Source organism: Hypanus sabinus, chromosome 19 (assembly GCF_030144855.1).
Source record: "Hypanus sabinus isolate sHypSab1 chromosome 19, sHypSab1.hap1, whole genome shotgun sequence".
Lineage (NCBI taxonomy): Eukaryota > Metazoa > Chordata > Chondrichthyes > Myliobatiformes > Dasyatidae > Hypanus > Hypanus sabinus.
In genome coordinates, this window is record NC_082724.1 from 74478833 (window position 1) to 74497112 (window position 18280).

At 43.0% G+C, this 18280-nt stretch overlaps 1 protein-coding gene across 1 annotated transcript in view; it reads left to right on the plus strand.

Moving 5' to 3' along the window:
- Window positions 1–14450, plus strand: part of LOC132378068 (SRSF protein kinase 3-like) — a 56557-nt gene extending 42107 nt beyond the window's left edge. Inside the window, exons 10-14 of the mRNA XM_059944775.1 lie at window positions 519–626; window positions 2428–2497; window positions 10240–10332; window positions 11920–12153; window positions 13216–14450. Coding sequence (XP_059800758.1) covers window positions 519–626; window positions 2428–2497; window positions 10240–10332; window positions 11920–12128 — 480 coding nt within the window. The 3' untranslated portion in view covers window positions 12129–12153; window positions 13216–14450. The remainder of the gene's footprint in view (window positions 1–518; window positions 627–2427; window positions 2498–10239; window positions 10333–11919; window positions 12154–13215) is intronic.
- Window positions 14451–18280: the final 3830 nt, after the last annotated feature.

Here is an 18280-nt window from a genome sequence, read left to right on the forward strand (position 1 = left end):
TTGTTTAACTTTCTCAAATTACCATTTGACCGTTTGGCATAAGAGCAGAATTAGGCCATTTGGCTCTCAAATCTTCTCCACATTCCATCATAGCTAAGTTATTATCCCTGTCAACCCCAATCTCCTGTGCCTTCTGCCTGTAACCTTTGACACCTAATCAAGAATCTATTAACCTATCAACGTAGCAGTTAGAGTGATGCCATAACAGCTCAGGGCATCAAAGTTTGGAGTACAATTTCAATGTCATCTCTAAGGTTTCTGTACGTCAGCCCTGTGGAAGGTTTTCTCCGGGTGCTACGCTTTCGTCTCACGGTCCAAAGATGTACCATTTAGTAGGTTAATTGGTCATTGTAAATTGCCCCATAATTAGACTGGGGTTAATCGGGCTGCTAGTTTGAAGGGCCAGAATGCCCTTTTCTGCACTGTATCTCAGTAAATAAATAAAGAAACCAAATGACTTGGGCTCCTGAGATTTCTGATCTTTTTATTATGCTTCTTCTTTTTACCCTTGGTTCCAGTTCAAACACGTTACAGAAAAGATTCAGACAAGACCGTACCGTGCACTGGAGGTCATCCTGGGTGCTGGTTATGGGCCACCTGCTGACATTTGGAGCACAGCTTGCGTGGTAAAAGAAAGCAATGTTTCCAGTTTACACTCTCTGAAGCTAAATTAATGCATTATAAATTGTATGTTCAACATTCAAGATTGGTTATTGTCATTCTCAGCACTCGAGTGTAAAGGACAAAATGACTGTTGCTTCAGATCAGCTGCAGCATAAATAAACACAATAAGCATAAAGAACACATTAAAAAAACAAAAAAACACACACAATAAATACAAACATAAAAGCAGTCCTAAAAAAACAAGTAACTGTTTGAGTGAGACCATATATACAAAAACTTAGCTTATAAACATAGACTCACCACTCTCTGGCTAAAGAAATTATTCCTCATCTCCATTCTAAAAGGATACCTCTCTATTCTGAATCTGTGTTCTCTGGTCTTAGACTCCCACTACAGAAAACATACTCTCCACATCCACTGTATCAAGACCTTTTACCATTCGATCGGTTTCAATGAGGTCACCCTTTAATCTTCTGAATTCCGGTGAAAATCCAAGTATGCAACATCACCCAGTCCTCCTCTGTCTATCTTGCCTGGTATTTCCTCAAAGAATTCCAACAGATTTGTCAGGCAAGATTTTCCCTTGAGGAAACATGCTGACTATAACCTATTTTATCACGTGCCTCCAAGTACCCTGAGACCTCATCCTTAATAATTGACTCCAACATCTTCCCCACTGCTGAGGTCAGACTAATTATCCTATGCTTTCCTTTCTTCTGCCTCTCTCTCTTCTTGAAGAGTGGTGACGTTTGAAATTTACCAGTCTTCCGGAACCATTGCCAAATCTACTGATGCTTAAAGGATCATTACTAATGTCTCCATGATCTCTTCAGCCACTCTTTCAGAACCCTGGGGTTCGAGAGGAATTAAGTACATTTGTACATGAAGCAACAGAATTTTTTAAAAACAACTTGATTCATTCATGTCCTTCAGGGAATGAATTATACCTTTTAAGAGTCATTAGAAGATTCTGTATGGAAACAGATCCTACGGCCTACTGAGTCCACATGCACCTGTTTTAACTGTAATATGATCCTGACCCATCCTATTTCCCTCTATTCCCATGAACTCACCCCAGATTCTACCACTCACTAACACACTAAGGCTAACTTACAGTGCCCAATTAACCTAACAGCTAGCACACAGTCACAAAGACAGTGGCTAACTCCACGGACAGTACCAGACATTGTAGGAGTTGTAAGGCAGCAGATCTAGCAGCTGTACCCTTCTGCTGCCTCCTTTTGACCTTTATCTAATTACTCTTCCACTGATGTGTGGTTGATTCTAAACTACCCTCTGAAATACCCTTACTGCCCACAGTGGCTAATACAGATCAGTTATAGATGCTGTGCTTATGGATGACTTCAGTAAACGACAAACTGAACACTGATCCCTCACAAACCAAACTCAATGTCATGACTACGGAAAGTCCTGTCTGCCCCTAGTTCACTTCACGTGGATACCTGAGCTGAGAAAGAGGAATTTATAAGGGAAGCTCACATCTCTCCAAATTTTTCATCCTTTATTTGTCATCTTCTGGACAAGCCCAGTTTGAGTAAACACAATGCAAGAATTGTACCATTACACGCCAAGTCTCTGAAGCAGAATCCTCTAAAATTTTGGAAAAAGGGGAGAATCTACTCACTTCAGTCTTGCAAGCAGTGCACTGTCAATATTTGCATGCAGTATTAGAGTTGTTAGTGCTTTGTTATCTTCACTGTTTTACTAAATGTGAGTGCTTTGCGCATTTCATGCTCAATATTTCAAAATGGAAATACTGTAAACCTCTTTTTACATACACAGGCATTTGAGCTGGCAACGGGTGAATACTTGTTTGACCCTCGACCTGGAAAGACCTTCTCTGAAGATGAGGGTAAGGGAGCATATCTTAATCAAGATCAAATGGGAGCATTGATCCAATCATAAACATATTCTCCAATAGATTCCCTTCCTCTAAGTCAATCAGCGTTAGTGTTTTCAATGTAAGAGACAGAGGGACAAAAGAATATGTGTACAACAAGGAATGACATTAGAAACATAGAAAACCTACAGCACAATACAGGCCCTTCAGCCCACAAAGCTGTGCCGAACATGTCCTAACTTTAGAAATTGCCAAGGGTTACCCATAGCCCTCTATTTCTCTGAGCTCCATGTACCTGTCCAGGAGTCTGTTAAAATACCCTATTGCATCTGCCTCCACCACAGTCGCTGGCAGCCCATTCCACGCACTCACCACTCTGAGTATAAAACTTACCCCTGACACCCCTCTGTACCTATTTCCAAGCACCTTAAAACTGTACTCTCTCATGTTAGCCATTCCAGTCCCGGGAAAAAGCCTCTGATAATCCACACGATCAAAGCTTCTCATAATCTTGTACACCTCCATCAGGTCACCTCTCATCCTCTGTTGGTCCAGGGAGAAAAGGCTGAGTTCACTCATAAGGTTCTCATAAGGCATGCTCCCTAATCCAGGCAACATCCTTGTAAATCTCCTCTGTTCCCTTTCCATAGTTTCCACATCCTTCCTGTAGTGAGGTGACCAGAACTGAGCACAGTACTCCAAGTGAGGTCTGACCAGGGTCCTATATAGCTCTAACATTACCTTTCGGCTCATGATCTCAATTCTACAGTTGATGAAGGCCAATGCGCCGTATACCATTGTAACCAAACAGTCAACCAGTGCAGCTGCCTTGAGTGTCCTATGGACACGGACCCCAAGATCCCTCTGATCCTCCACACTGCCAAGAGTCTTACCATTAATACTCTATTCTGCCATCATATTTGACCAACCAAAATGAACCACCTCACACTTATCTGGGTTGAACTCCATCTGTCACTTCTCAGTCCAGTTATGCATCCTATCAATGTCCCACTGTAACTTCTGACAGTCCTCCACACTATCCACAACACCCCCAACCTTTGTGTCATCAGCCTATTAACTAACCCTTCCCTCCACTTCCTCTTCCAGTTCATTTATAAAAATCATGAAGAGAAAGGGTCCCAGAACAGATCCTTGATGAACACCACTGGTCACCAACCTCCATGCAGAATATGACGCTCTTACAATCATTCTTTGTCTTCTGTGGGCATGCCAGTTCTGGATCCACAAAGCAAGGTCCCCTTTGATCCCATGCCTCCTTACTTTCTTAATAGGCCTTGTATGCGGTAGTTTCTCAAATGCCTTGCTGAAATCCAAATACACTACATCTGCTCTTCCTTCATCATTGTGTTTAGTCACATCCTCAAAAAATTCAATCAGGCTTATATGGCATGACCTGCCTTTCACAAACCCATGCTGACTATTCCTAATCATATTATGCCTCTCCAAATGTTCATAAATGCTGCCTCTCAGGATCTTCTCCATCAACTTACCAACCACTGAGTTAAGACTCACTGATCTATAATTTCCTGGACTATCTCTAATCCCTTTCTTGAATAATGGAACAATATCCGCAACCCTCCAATCCTCCAGAACCTCTCCCGTCCCCATTGATGATGCAAAGATCATCGCCAATTTGGAAACCTTATCAAATGCCTTGCTGAAATCCATATACATTGCGTCTACTGCTCTATCTTCATCAATGCGTTTAGTCACATCCTCAAAAAATTCAATCAGGCTCGTAAGGCATGACCTCTCTTTGACTCCCAGGATCCTCTCCATGAACTTACTAACCACTGAGGTAAGACTCACTGGTCTATAATTTCCTGGGCTATCTCTACTCCCTTTCTTGAATAAAGGAACAACATCCGCAACCCTCCAATCCTCTGGAACCTCTCCCGTCCCCATTGATGATGCAAAGATCATTGCCAGAGGCTCAGCAATCTCCTCCATCACCTCCCACAATAGCATGGGGTACATCTCATCTGGTCCTGGTGACTTATCTAACTTGATGCTTTCCAAAAGCTCCAGCACATCCTCTTTCTTAACGTCTATATGTTCATGCTTCTCAGTCCGCTGTAAGTCAATCGCCAAGGTCCTTTTCCGTAGTGAATACTGAAGCAATGAACCCTTCCAGACTGTTTCATCATTCCCAGCCCCGGCTCATATCCAATGATTTCCTTTGGTGTTATCCAAGTGAAGAGTCTCGTTCTGACTGTCCGTTGCCTTCCATAGCTGCAGCCTAATCCACTGAATTTCTTCAACACTTTATAGGCAGTGACCACTTTATTAGGTACAGCAGTGCAGATATCTAATCAGCCAATCATACAGCAGCAACTCAATGTATGCAGATATGGTCAAGAGGTTCAGTTGTTGCTCAGATTGATTGTTGGTGCTAGATGGGGTGGTTTGAGTATCTCAGAAGCTGCTGATGTCCTGGGATTTTCACACACGACAGTCTTTCATGTTTTCAGAGAATGGTGCAAGAAACAAAATCATTCAGTGAGCAGCAGTTCTGTGTGTGAAAATGTCTTGTTAATGATAGAGGTCAGCTGAGAAAATAGGAGACGAGGAAATGACAACAAACTCAATAAGTATTTGCGTCAGTCTTCACTGGAAGACACTAGCAGAATACCAGAAATGCGAGAGTATCGGGGGCAGAGGAGCGTGTCATTGCTAATTGTAAGGAGATGGTGCTTGGGAATCTGAAAAGTCTGAAGGTAGATAAGTCACTGGACTAGATGGACTACACTCCAGGATTCTGAAAGAGGTAGTTGAAGAGATTTTGGGGGCATTAGTAATGATCTTTTAATAATCACTCTATCCTGGAATGGTTCCAGAGGACTGGAAAATTGAAGATTTAAGAAGGAAGGGAAGCCTGGTTTCAGTGGTTGGAAAGATGTTGGAGTCTATTGTTAAAGATGAGGTTTCGGAATACTTGGAGACACAAGGTAAAATAGGCCAAGGTGAGCATGGTTTCCTTGACAAATCTGTTGGAATTCTTTTAGGAAATAACAGGAAATATAGATAAAGGAGAGTTACTGGATATTGTTTGTTTGGATTTTCAGAAGGCCTTTGACAAGGTGCTGCACACGAGACTGCTTAACAAGATAATAGCCCAAGGTATTGCAAGATAGAAGATTGGCAGGAGGCAAAACATGGAAATAAAGGGGGCCTTTTTCTGGTTGCCTGCCAGTGACTGGTGGTGTTCTGCAGGGGTCGATGTTGGAACCGCTTATGTTCAAGTATATATTAAAGATTTGGATGACAGAGTTGATGGCTTTGTAGCCAAGTTTGTGAATGATATGAAGATACATGGAGGAGCAGGTAGTGTTGAGGAAGCAAGGAGTCTACAGATGGATTTAGACAGATTGGAAGAATGGGCAAAGAAGTGGCAGATGGAATATAGTGTCGGAAAGTGCATGGTCATGCACCTTGGGTAGAAAGAATAAAGGTGTGGACTTTAGCCAGAGGGTGGTGAATCTGTGGAATTAACTTGCACAGTTGGCTGTGGGGGTCAAGTCATTGGGTATATTTAAGGTGGAGATTGATACATTCTTCATTAACCAAGACATCAAAGGTTACAAGAAGAAGGCAAGAGAATGGGGTTGAGAGGGATAATAAATCAGCCATGATGGAATGTTGGATTGGCCCAATGGCCTAATTGTGCTTCTGTATCTTATGGAGATTGGCCAGGCTGGTTCAAGCTGTCAAGGAGACGACAGTAACTCAAATAACCAAATGTCACAACAGTGTTGTGTGGAAGAACATCTCTGATCACATGACACATCAAGCCTTGAAGTGGATGAGCTATAGCAGCAGAAAACCATGAACGTACACACATTGGCCACAATATTAGGTGCAGAAGATGCTTAATAAAGTGGCTAATAAGTGCATGTTTTACTTAAGTAGAAAGTGGTTTCTGGTTAATTGGTACATTTCGGCCCAATTAGCTGAAGTTTCATGGAAATAGTTAAATAGCTGTAAAAAAGACAAACTACCATTTAACTGAGTAACAACCTCTGTATTTAAATTAAATGAAATGTGTAACAAATTAGAACACAACCAATACCCTTACCATACTTTAAAGACAGCTGTACTACCTGTTGCGTCACCTTGCTGCCAACCAATCATGGCTTTTTTAAAAAACAGAATTTTACAATTGTCAATTATTATCTCATCTGAAAGGCTGCACTTGTGTGGTTGGGGAGAGATTAATTAAGGAAGCACGTAGATAGATGTATATCCCCTGGCAATACTGAAAGCACGAAGGTCTCCTAGTGTCCAGATCAACACTCATCCCTCAACTAGCCTTACTTAAAATAGTATAGGCACAAGCCTAGTTATCTATGGACTATAGCTCCGTAGATATTGTCTGTTAAACTTACCTACGTAACAAGGAGTACAGTTCTAAAGTACAGTGGATTCCTGTTAATTGGAACACATTGGGACCAGTACATTTTGGCCCAATACAGCGGCCTAGTGTCACACACACACAACCCTGTTAAGGTATCAGCAGCAACAGAAGACACCTGGAGTCTGGTGTTGTTGTTAACAAAACACTATTAGTAACTACCTAATATAGTAACTTAAACCAGGTAAATCAAGAGTTACTGGTATTATACATATATAGGTATAAATAAAGTTCTCAAATTTATTACAGTCTTACGATGGTATGTAAGAAAAGTTCAATTCACAGGTTAATTAATGTGAGATGTTTGTAATCCAAAGGCGAATGTTGTGAGAAGGCAATTACGTTGATATTCCACAGACCCCACAACAGCAATACAAAATAACAACAGCAGTAGGTTTTATCTCCAAAGTTGTTCCACTCCACACATGATGTATCACCGACAGTGATCTTCCTTTCAACACAAGTGGTACCACACCTGAATTCAGCTACAAAACATTTCAAAGTGGTGGCCACAGGATACTCAAACAGAATCCATGTATGGATTATCACCAACAGTAGCTCATCACAAAGGGGACCATCTTCAAGGGAACTACCACCCAGGCAAGGGTCGACACACCGGTAGATTCCAAAAGGTTACCCCAATCACACACAACGTGATAGCCACTTATCCAGCTCCATGACATACGAAATAACTCCCAACAGTGATATGCCCCAGGGGTGCATTTCTTTAGTGAACTACCACCACTGAGACAAAAGGGTAAACACACGTGGTATTTAGAAAGGTTTTCCCCTCACCAGAGAGCCCACTCCTGTGGATTAACTAAATGACAATCACACTTTCATAGCTGAATGGAAACAAACTCACCTTCACGGGCTACTTAGAGAGAGTCCTTTATCAATACTCTGGATAGATCTTTTGAGCTACTGAAAGTTTAAACTAGCGACCGACTCACTGGTGTCTTCTATTGACCAAATCCATCTTGACTCTGAGCTGTGTGTACCTGTGTCCTTGTATATTCAAAATAAGCTGTGGAGAAACCAAAACATCAATTGTCCATTAAATAACTCCAACACTCTCACCATAGTAACCAAGCAACTTTGTAATCAGTGGAAATCAAAGTGTCCAAAAGTCAATTTCATTCTCCTGGCATTTTAAAGTGACAGTCCACAGAAGAAAATTAACCCTGGGGGTACATAACACTATTTAATTGTGTAATAAATTATGAGTTTAAATGAAATACAAAACAATTTAGCATACTACCAATACTTCTACAGTACTATAAAACTGTGTATTAGTTCCTACTAATTTTTAATGGAGGAATTCATCCAGTGTATGCTGCTGTGTTCTTTCGATTGGTTATAAATGAATAAAATCAGCGCAGACAACTAATGCAAATAATGAACTGCCTTCATACAATGCTTTCAGCAATTGCATCTGCAATTGTAACATTCAAGGTGACTGTCAATACTTTCCAATTCTTCATAGTTTCTAACTTGTTGAAGTAGTGGAATTGTTTCATTTTCATTCCCTGCCATTTCTAGCATCTGAATTCTTTAAAATGCATTGAGCAAAACAGTTCTAGATTGTCATACTGCTTATTTCTCCTCAACTATCAGTGACATAAATCACTGTATTTTGAATGCAAGTGCACACAAATGACACTATTTTAAAACTCTTTGTTTTAAGCACAGTGTAGTGTCTAACAGCCAAACACAAGTACATACGACTGACGCTAGTTCAAAACTGTTCGACAACAGTCTCCTGTCCCAGTAAAGTGGCAAAGTGTTCCAAACAAAAGGATTCCCAGCTATTTTCTCATTTATTTTTTTTTTGTTTGAGTTGTCCCAAATAAGCAGCTGCCTCCATGAATCAATAGCCCAATTAACCAGAATCCACAAAACCCCTCCTATCCATGCACCTATCCAAATTTCTCTTAAATATTGAAATTGACCTCGCATCCACCACTTGCACTGGAAGCTCATTCCACTCTCACCATCCACTGTAAGCAAGTTCTCCCTCATGTTCCCTTTAAACATTTCATCTTTCACCCTTAACCCTCATGGCATTTAGTTCTAGTCTCACTCAAACTCAGCAGAAAAAGCCTGTTTGCATTCACCATATCTATACCCCTCATAATTTTGTATACCTCCATCAAATCTCCCTTCAATCTTCTACATTCCAGGGAATAAAGTCCTAACCTATTCAACCTTTTCCTATTACTGAGGTCCTCAAGAGCCAACAACATTCTTGTACATTTTTCTACACTCTTTCAATCTTGTACATTTTTTTCCTTTAGGTAGATGACTAAATCTGAACACAATACTCCAAATTAGGCCTCACCAATGTCTTGGACAACTTCAACATAACATCTCAACTCCTGTACTCAGTACATTGATTTATGAAGGCCAATGTGCAAAAGTCTTTCTTTATGATCCTGTCTACCTATAACACCACTTTAAAGGAATTATGGTTCTGTCTTCCCAGATCCCTTTGTTCTACTGCACTCCCCAGTGCCCTATGCTCTCCATGTAAGACCTATCCTGGTTGGTCCTCCCAAAGTCTAACACCTCGTACTTGTCTGTGTTAAATTCCACCTGCCATTTTTCAGCCTGTGTCACCAGCTAGCCCAGATCTCAATGCAAGCTTTGATAGCCTTCCTCACTGCCCATTACACCTCCAACCTTGGAGTCATCCGCAAATTTGCTGATCGAGTTTTCCAGATTATCATCCAGATCATTGATATAGATGACAAACAATAACAGACCAAGCACCAATCCCTGCGGCACACCAATAGCCATTGGCCTCCAGTCAGAGAGGCAACCATCTACTACCGTTCTCTGGCTTCTTCCGCGAAGCTGAAGTCTAATCCAATTTACCACCTCATTTTGAATGCCGAGTGATTCAGCCTTTCTCACCAACCTCCCTTTTCAAAGGCCTTGCTAAAGTCCATAAAGACAATACCCACTGCCTTGCCTTCATTAGCTTTCCTTGTAACTTCCTTGAAAAATTCTGTAACATTGGTTATCAAGTGGCAGGGACTAAGCAGACATTTTAGGCCCAGTTCCATAGTTTGCTGGTCTCTCACATTCAAACATACTCTAATATTTTGCATGCATTTACTGTCAATGCCAATTTAAATATTTTCAGTCAAATCGCATCTGGCTACTTTAATTCTGAAAATGGATTTTAATGCATCTGTGTCACTCCAGAGAACTCATTTGTGATTTAGACATTAAGAAAGGTTTCAGATTTACAGTGATGCCAAAACAAAGTCTGTGGTTCTTCATTGCTTATCCTTGCTCTTGCTCTTCTCCGTGACAGACCATATTGCACATATTATTGAGCTGCTTGGGAGAGTCCCTTTGAAGTGTGCACTCTCTGGAAAGTATTCCAAAGATTTTTTCAACCTTAAAGGTAAAGTAGCAAATCATTTGAATCCTAAACTCAGTCAGATGCAGTGCTGGTCCCCAAACTTGTCACTTAGTCATTGAGTCACAGAACACAGACACAGGCCCTTCAGCACATCTAGTCCATGCTGAACTATTATTCTGCTTCATCCTATCGACCTGCACCCCGACCACAGCCCTCCACACCCATCCCTTCCATGTACTTATCCAAACTTCTCTTAAATAGTAAAACCAAACCTGCATCCACTGTTTCTGTTGGCAGCTTGTTCCACAATCAACAATTTTTGAGTGAGGAAAATCCCCTCGTGTTCCCCTTAAACATTTTACTTTTCACCCTTAACCCATGGCCTCTAGTTCTAGCCTCGCTCAACCTCAGTGGAAAAAGTCTGTTTGCGTTTACCCTATTTATGCCCCTCATAATTTTGTATACCACTATCAAGTCTCCCCTCATTCTCTTATGCTTCGGGGAATAAAGTCCTAACCTATTTACCCTTTCCCTATAACTCAGGTCCTCCTTAAATCTTGATGCACTGTTTACTCAATCTACATAATTTTCTAGAATCTGAGTATTGCTGAGAAATCAACTTTTATTGACCTTCCCTATCTACTCTGGGAAAATTTAGTGGTGAACTACCTTCTTTAACTGCTACCACTACCCATCTCAACACACAAACACACAATTCCAGCACAGCCTTCTTAAACCCAGTTCTTGCAATCCTGGCCATTATTCCCTCTCCTATCTCAATCAATTCTAAAGCCTCAGTGCTATTTCTGGTATAATTGGCTACTGAGCACAGACCAAGGGTCACCACAGCAGACCATTTAATTCAACTAGCCAAAGAAGGACTGTTCTGACTGAACTCGAGATTTTACACATGCTGGAAATCTTGAGAAAATAACATATAAAGTGCTGGAGGAATTCAGCAGGGCAGGCAGCATCTATGCAGATAAATAAACAGTTCACATTTCAGGCTGATATCCTTCATCAAGACTGAAAAACGTCCTATTTCCCATCCTTGGTCTGTAGCAGGCAGACAGTGATGCTCTTCCTAACTTTCTCCTTTAATCTATCAACCAGATTACATCATTCACAGTCTGTCCCCAGGACATGCCTGGTCTCAGCCCAGCAGAGATATTCCCTTTGCCCTATCCATCCTTTTCCCACTCTCCCTGCAACTTAATATTTTATTTCTCTCTCTCTCCCTCAGACAAATGGCATTCAAATTGAAATGTGAATTCTGTTTTCCTTCCCCAGATGCTCCCTGTGTATTTCCAATGTGTTCTGCTTTTATTTGGGAAGAAAGTAGAGCTACTGAACATTCTCTCATAATTACCTGAGAGCTGAAAGCAATACTGTGCAAAAGTTTTTTCAGAAGAATAGCCGATCTTGTTTCTTTGCTCAAGAAGGGCAGTGGGAATGAAAGAGGAAATTATAGGCTAGTGAGCCTTACATTCAGTAGTAGGGATGGAAAGTTCTTAACGTTAGGAACTAAACGCACCTAGAAAACACGGTCACACGGTCAGCACAGAACATAAGGGTTGAAGGGCCTATTCCTGTGCTGTACTCTCTCTTGTTCTATGTTTCTATCTACAGGTGAGCTACGTCATATCAAGACACTAAGACCTTGGGGATTATATGATGTTCTCGTTGAGAAATATGACTTCCCATTGGCTGATGCAGCAATGTTTTCAGACTTCCTTCATCAAATGCTTTGCTTTATACCAGAAAAAAGGGCATCTGCAGAACATTGTCTCCAACACCCATGGCTGAACACTAAAGTCTCTGATGCCTCTTTCAGTTAGATTTGTATTATCCATTACAATAGAGGTATAACTTCCTAGTGGATAGTGGATATTGCTAAAATTGATTGAGACCTAGCGTGTAGCTTGATATGTTCTGTGCAGAAATATGTAAGTCAATAGAATAAAGTTAAGTTCAATAAATTCAATTTCATAATCAAGCATAAATGAAAATTCTTTTGTAAAAGGCATGCTAGGTAAATATGCTTGGACTTGTCAATATTCGATGGAAAGATTGGATTTCAGCTGGTAGCTGTTCCTCTGAACAGGAGTACAGGTTTGATTCCTCATGCCTACTCCACCATTTAATGATAAGACATCAGAGCAGAATTAGGCCATTGTGTCCATTGAGTCTGCTCAGCCATTCCATCATGGCTGATTTTTTTTCCTCCTCAACCCCATTCTCCCGTCTTCTCCCCAAAACCTTGATGTCTTGACTAATCAGGAACCTATTCACCTCCACTTTAAATATTCTAAATGACTAGGCCTCCACAGCTGCCTGTGGCAATGAATTCCAAAGATTCATCACTCTCTGGCTAAAGAAATTTCTCCTCACTTCTGTTCTAAAGGAATATCCTTCTTTGCTGTGGCCGTGCCTTTTGGTCATAGAATCTTCCACTACTGTATAGGAAACATCCTCTCCACCTCCACTCTATATAGGCCTTTCAATCATGGCTGATCTTCAATCTCAGCAATGCAGCCGATAATCATTTGATTCTACTGAGATCCAAGAATCTACCAATCTGTATCTTGAACATTCGCAGCAACTCGGCCCTTAAGCCCAGATACAGTTTAAGAGGCACTCAGCAGGCCCGTGAACAGACAGGGAATGGAGGAATATAGACTATGTGCAGCAGATGTAGACATTAAATTAGCATTGTGATCGGTACAAACTCTGTGGACAAAATGGCTCGCCCCTGTGCTGCACTGTTCAATGTTCTATTTTGAGACTGTGACCCTGGTCTAAACCACAAAGCCAGTCTCTACAGTTTTAAAGTACTTAAGAAGCTTGTATATTTGTGTGAAATCACCTCCCATTGTTTGAAACACCAAAGAGAGTAGCCTTGGTCTGTTTTATCTTTCACCACAGGTGACAACCCCTAACACATTTTATAAATTATTCTGGAGTATTGAGAAGCTCAGAGCAAAATCCTTCTGGATATTAGGTGAATCAAGTGCAAGAAAATGGCATTGAGGAAGAGGCTGACCCATGATATTGCGGACAAGTGAAGCAGGCTCAATGGGCTGAGTGGCCAACTTCTTACTGTGAGTTGTTTTGGGCCCCATATCCAAGAGAGGATGTGCTGGCAATGTGAGAACAGCAACCTGAGGCTCAGCGTGGACATGACAAAAGAGATAGTAGTTGACTTCAGGGAGGCACAGGTTGACCACCCTCCGTTGCACAGCAACAGCTCTGATGTGGAGAGAGTAAAGAGCACAAAGTTCCTTGGTGTGCACGTAACGGACAATCTAACCTGAACTTGTGATACCTCCTCACAAGTCGAGAAAGCACAACAGTGTCTGTACTTTCTGAGGGGGTTCAGGCATGCAAGCCTCCCCTGCTCCCATTCTAACAACTTTCTCCAGGAGTGCCATTGAGAGTGTCCTGCCTGGTTGTATCATTGTGTGGTATGAAGGTGCAAAGTGCCAGACTGCACGATCCTACAGAAGACAGGAAAACACGCCAAGAGGATCACTGGGGTCTACCTCCCCCAGGTTTGTGACAATTATTTGTTTAATATTTGTTGGGATTCAGCACGGAACAGGCCCTTCTGACCCTTCGAGCTGCACTGCCCAGCAACCCCCAATTCAACCTCAGCCTAATCATGAGACAACTGAGAATGACCAATTAACCAGCCTACTGGCGGGAATGGCTTTGGCTGTGGGATGAAACTGGAGCATCCGGAGGAAACGCACACTGTCATGACGAAAATGTACAAACTCTTTACAGACAGCGGTAGGAAATGAAGCCAGGTCACTGATACTGTGAAGCATTGTGCTAACCACTACATCACTGTGTCCTGGGAACGCCGCAAATACAAAGGGTGCAAAGCATTGTTGATGATCCCTATCACCCATTCCACAATCTCTTTGATTCACTATCATCAGGAAGGAGGCACAGGAGCATCAGGACTAGGACTGCCAGACTGGGTAACAGCTTCTTCCCGGCCACCACCGAGGTCTTGTCACTAGGACAGCAAGCTGTTTACTGTCTACTTGTGCTGTGCACTACATGTACTTGGAATTATATTTTACTAAATTATTTGTGGTAATATTTTGTTTTATGTGCTGTGTGTGATACATGTTTTGTGGGTGTCCCGTGGTCTGGAGGAACGTTGTTTCATTTGGTTGTACAGATGACAATAAATTTGAACTTGAGGATCCAGAGGAGCTTTATGATAATAATCCTGAGAATGAAAGGGTTAATGAATGTGGTGTGTTTGATGGTTCAGGGTGTGTACACATTGGAGTTTAGAAGAATGAGCTGGTGGTGAGGTGAGTGGGGAGGTGGAAATCTTGTTGAAATCTACCAAATATTAAAAGGCCTATATAGAGTGGACTTGGGAAGGATGTTACCTATAGAGGAAACATGAGGAAATCTGCAGATGCTGGAAATTCAAACAACAACACACAATGCTGGTGGAACACAGCAGGCTAGGCAGAATCTGTAGTGAGAAGCGCTGTCGACGTTTTGGGCCGAGGCCCTTCGTCAGGACTAACTGAAAGGAAAGATAGTAAGAGATTTGAAAGTAGAGGGGGGAGGGGGAAATGCGAAATGATAGGAGAAGACCGGAGGGGGTTGGATGAAGCTAAGAGCTGGAAAGGTGATTGGCGAAAGTGATACAGAGCTGGAGAAGGGAAAGGATCATGGGACGGGAGGAGAAAGAAAGGAGGCGGTGGGGAGCACCAGAGGGAGATGGAGAACAGGCAAACAACTAAATATGTCAGGGATGGGGTAAGAATGGGAGGAGGGGCATTAACGGAAGTTAGAGAAGTCAATGTTCATGCCATCAGGTTGGAGGCTACCCAGCCGGTATATAAGGTGTTGTTCCTCCAACCTGAGTTTGGATTCATTTTGACAATAGAGGAGGCCTTGGATAGACATATCAGAATGGGAATGGGATGTGGAATTAAAATGTGTGGCCACTGGGAGATCCAGCTTTTTCTGGCAGACCGAGTGTAGGTGTTCCACAAAACGGTCTCCCAGTCTGCGTCGGGTCTCGCCAATATATAAAAGGCCACACCAGGAGCACCAGACACAGTATACCACACTAGCCGACTCACAGGTGAAGTGTCGCCTCACCTGGAAGGACTTTCTGGGGCCCTGAATGGTGGTGAGGGAGGAAGTGTAAGGGCAGGTGTAGCACTTGTTCCGTTTACAAGGATAAGTGCCAGGAGGGAGATCGGTGGGAAGGGATTGGGGAGGGGGGGCGAGGGGACAAGGGAGATACGTAGGGAGCGATCCCTGCGGAAAGCAGAAAGGGGTGGGGGAGGGAAAAATATGTTTGGTAGTGAGATCCCGTTGGAGGTGGCAGAAGTTACGGAGAATTATATGTTGGACCTGGATACTGGTGGGGTGGTAGGTGAGGACAAGGGTAACCCTATCCTGAGTGGGGTGGCGGGTGGATGGGGTGAGGGCAGATGTGCGGGAAATGGAAGTGATGCGTTTGAGATACCTATAGAGAAAGAGTCTAAGACCAGAGGTCATGGCCTCAGAATAGAGAAAAGTAGAGGAATTTCTTTAGTCAGAAGGTGGTGAATCTGTGGAATTCATTGCCACGGACGACTGTGGAGGCCAAACCACTGAGTATATTTAAAATGGAGGTTGAACACTTCTTGATTAAGTGTTGTGTATTTAATATTTCAATAGTGTTTCAGTAATATTGTAAATATGTTGTTGATTAACCATTCTTTGTTTAAATAATTCATTACAGATTATATGTAAAAATAAATGTATTACATACATCATCACACTACTACACGATACATGTGCACATTTAAAAAATCATTTTGAGAGGACTAGCATATAAAATCAAGGATTTTATATTCTAGTCCTCTCAAGGCAAGGCACTTCACAAGGCACAGGTTGGGCTTCACTTGGAGTACTGTGAGCAGTTGTTGGCCCCTAAGAAAGGTTGTGCTGACATTAGAGATGTTTATGACAATGATTCCTGGATTGAAAGGCTTATCAGATGATGAGCGTTTGATGACTCTGGGTCTCATAGGATATTTCCTATGGTGGGGGAGTCTAAGACCAGAGGACACAGCCTCAGAGTAGGGGGACATCCATTTAGAATGGAGGTGAGGAGGAACAATTTCTTTAGCCAAAGAGTGGCGAATCTGTTGCCACAGGCAGCTGTGGAGGCCAAGCCATTGGGTATAATTAAGTCAGAGGCTGATAAGATACTTAATTGGTCAGAGCATGAAGGGATACGGGGAGAAGGCAGGAGATTGGGGCTGAGAGGAAAACGAATCAGCCATGATGAAACATGGAGCAGACTCAATGGGTCAAATGGTCAAATCTGCTCCTATATCTTTACAATTCTGGCAAAGGAGCATACATACACAGAAATGAAGTGCTGACATTGGCAAGGAAGTCGATGAGAATGTTCAGAGAATGAAAACGTTAACGTGCAGTACGAGGGGAGTTTGCTGGTTCTGGGCCTGTACTCACTGGAGTTTAGAGGAATTAATGGGAGTGGGGGGATCTTGTTGAAACCTACCAAATATTGAAAGGCCTAGATAGAGTGGACATGAAGAGCCTTTTTCAATTCTGCAAAGCCAAAATTGCCTTTTATGTTGGCATCCTTTTCTATGCAGTAGAGTATTTTTTGCACTTGTCAAATGGCTCTCTTACTCAGCGGCCATCAATTGTCTAATAACTTTGAACAGACCAACACTGTAGAGATGAGACCATGCCAAGGGTTTGATCAAACCATTGCCAATGTTTTATCAACAGATTAATTAGGCAGTTGGCAAATTCAATGAAGTGAATAGAGGTTTGTCCATGACAGCAAGTGAAAACTCATAAGCACAAATAAAGCTCTATCGTTAATTCCATTTAAAATAGTAAAGATGTGTTTAAGCAAGAGACTACAATCTCCATATTTTCCTCTCTTTCTGTGCTACTTATTAAATTTATTACATATTGTAATTCAAACCACCTAGTACTGTGCCCCCTTCCAGCCCTGCTTCCCTCCCTGATGAGCTCAATTACTTCTACACTCGCTTTGACCGAGGGAACAAGGAGGTCACCCTCAAAGCGGATCTCCCACCTGGTGAACTGCCTCTCTCACTTTCCACCTCTGATGTTTGCGCCACCCTGAGCAGGGTGAACGTACGGAAGGCAGCTGGTCCGGATGGAACAACTGGCCGTGTGCTCAGAGTCTCTGTGGGGCAGTTGGCCGGGGTTTTTACCCTGAGCAGGGTGAACGTACGGAAGGCAGCTGGCCCGGATGGAACACCTGGTCCGGATGGAACACCTGGCCGTGTGCTCAGAGTCTGTGCAGGGCAATAGGCCGGGGTTTTCACCCTGAGCAGGGTGAACGTACGGAAGGCAGCTGGTCCGGATGGAACACCGGGCCATGTTCTCAGAGTCTGTGCAGGGCAGTTGGCCGGGGTTTTCACCCTGAGCAGGGTGAATGTACGGAAGGCAGCTGGTCCGGATGGAATTCCTGGCCGTGTGCTCAGAGTCTGTGTGGGGCAGTTGGCCGGGGTTTTCACCCTGAGCAGGGTGAACGTAGGGAAGGCAGCTGGTCCGGATGGAACACCTGGCCGTGTGCTCAGAGTCTGTGTGGGGCAGTTGGCCGGGGTTTTTACCCTGAGCAGGATGAACGTACGGAAGGCAGCTGGTCCGGATGGAACACCTGGTCCGGATGGAACACCTGGCCGTGTGCTCAGAGTCTGTGCAGGGCAATTGGCCGGGGTTTTCACCCTGAGCAGGGTGAACGTACGGAAGGCAGCTGGTCCGGATGGAACACCGGGCCATGTTCTCAGAGTCTGTGCAGGGCAGTTGGCCGGGGTTTTCACCCTGAGCAGGGTGAACGTACGGAAGGCAGCTGGTCCGGATGGAATACCTGGCCGTGTGCTCAGTCTGTGTGGGGCAGTTGGCCGGGGTTTTCACCCTGAGCAGGGTGAACGTACAGAAGGCAGCT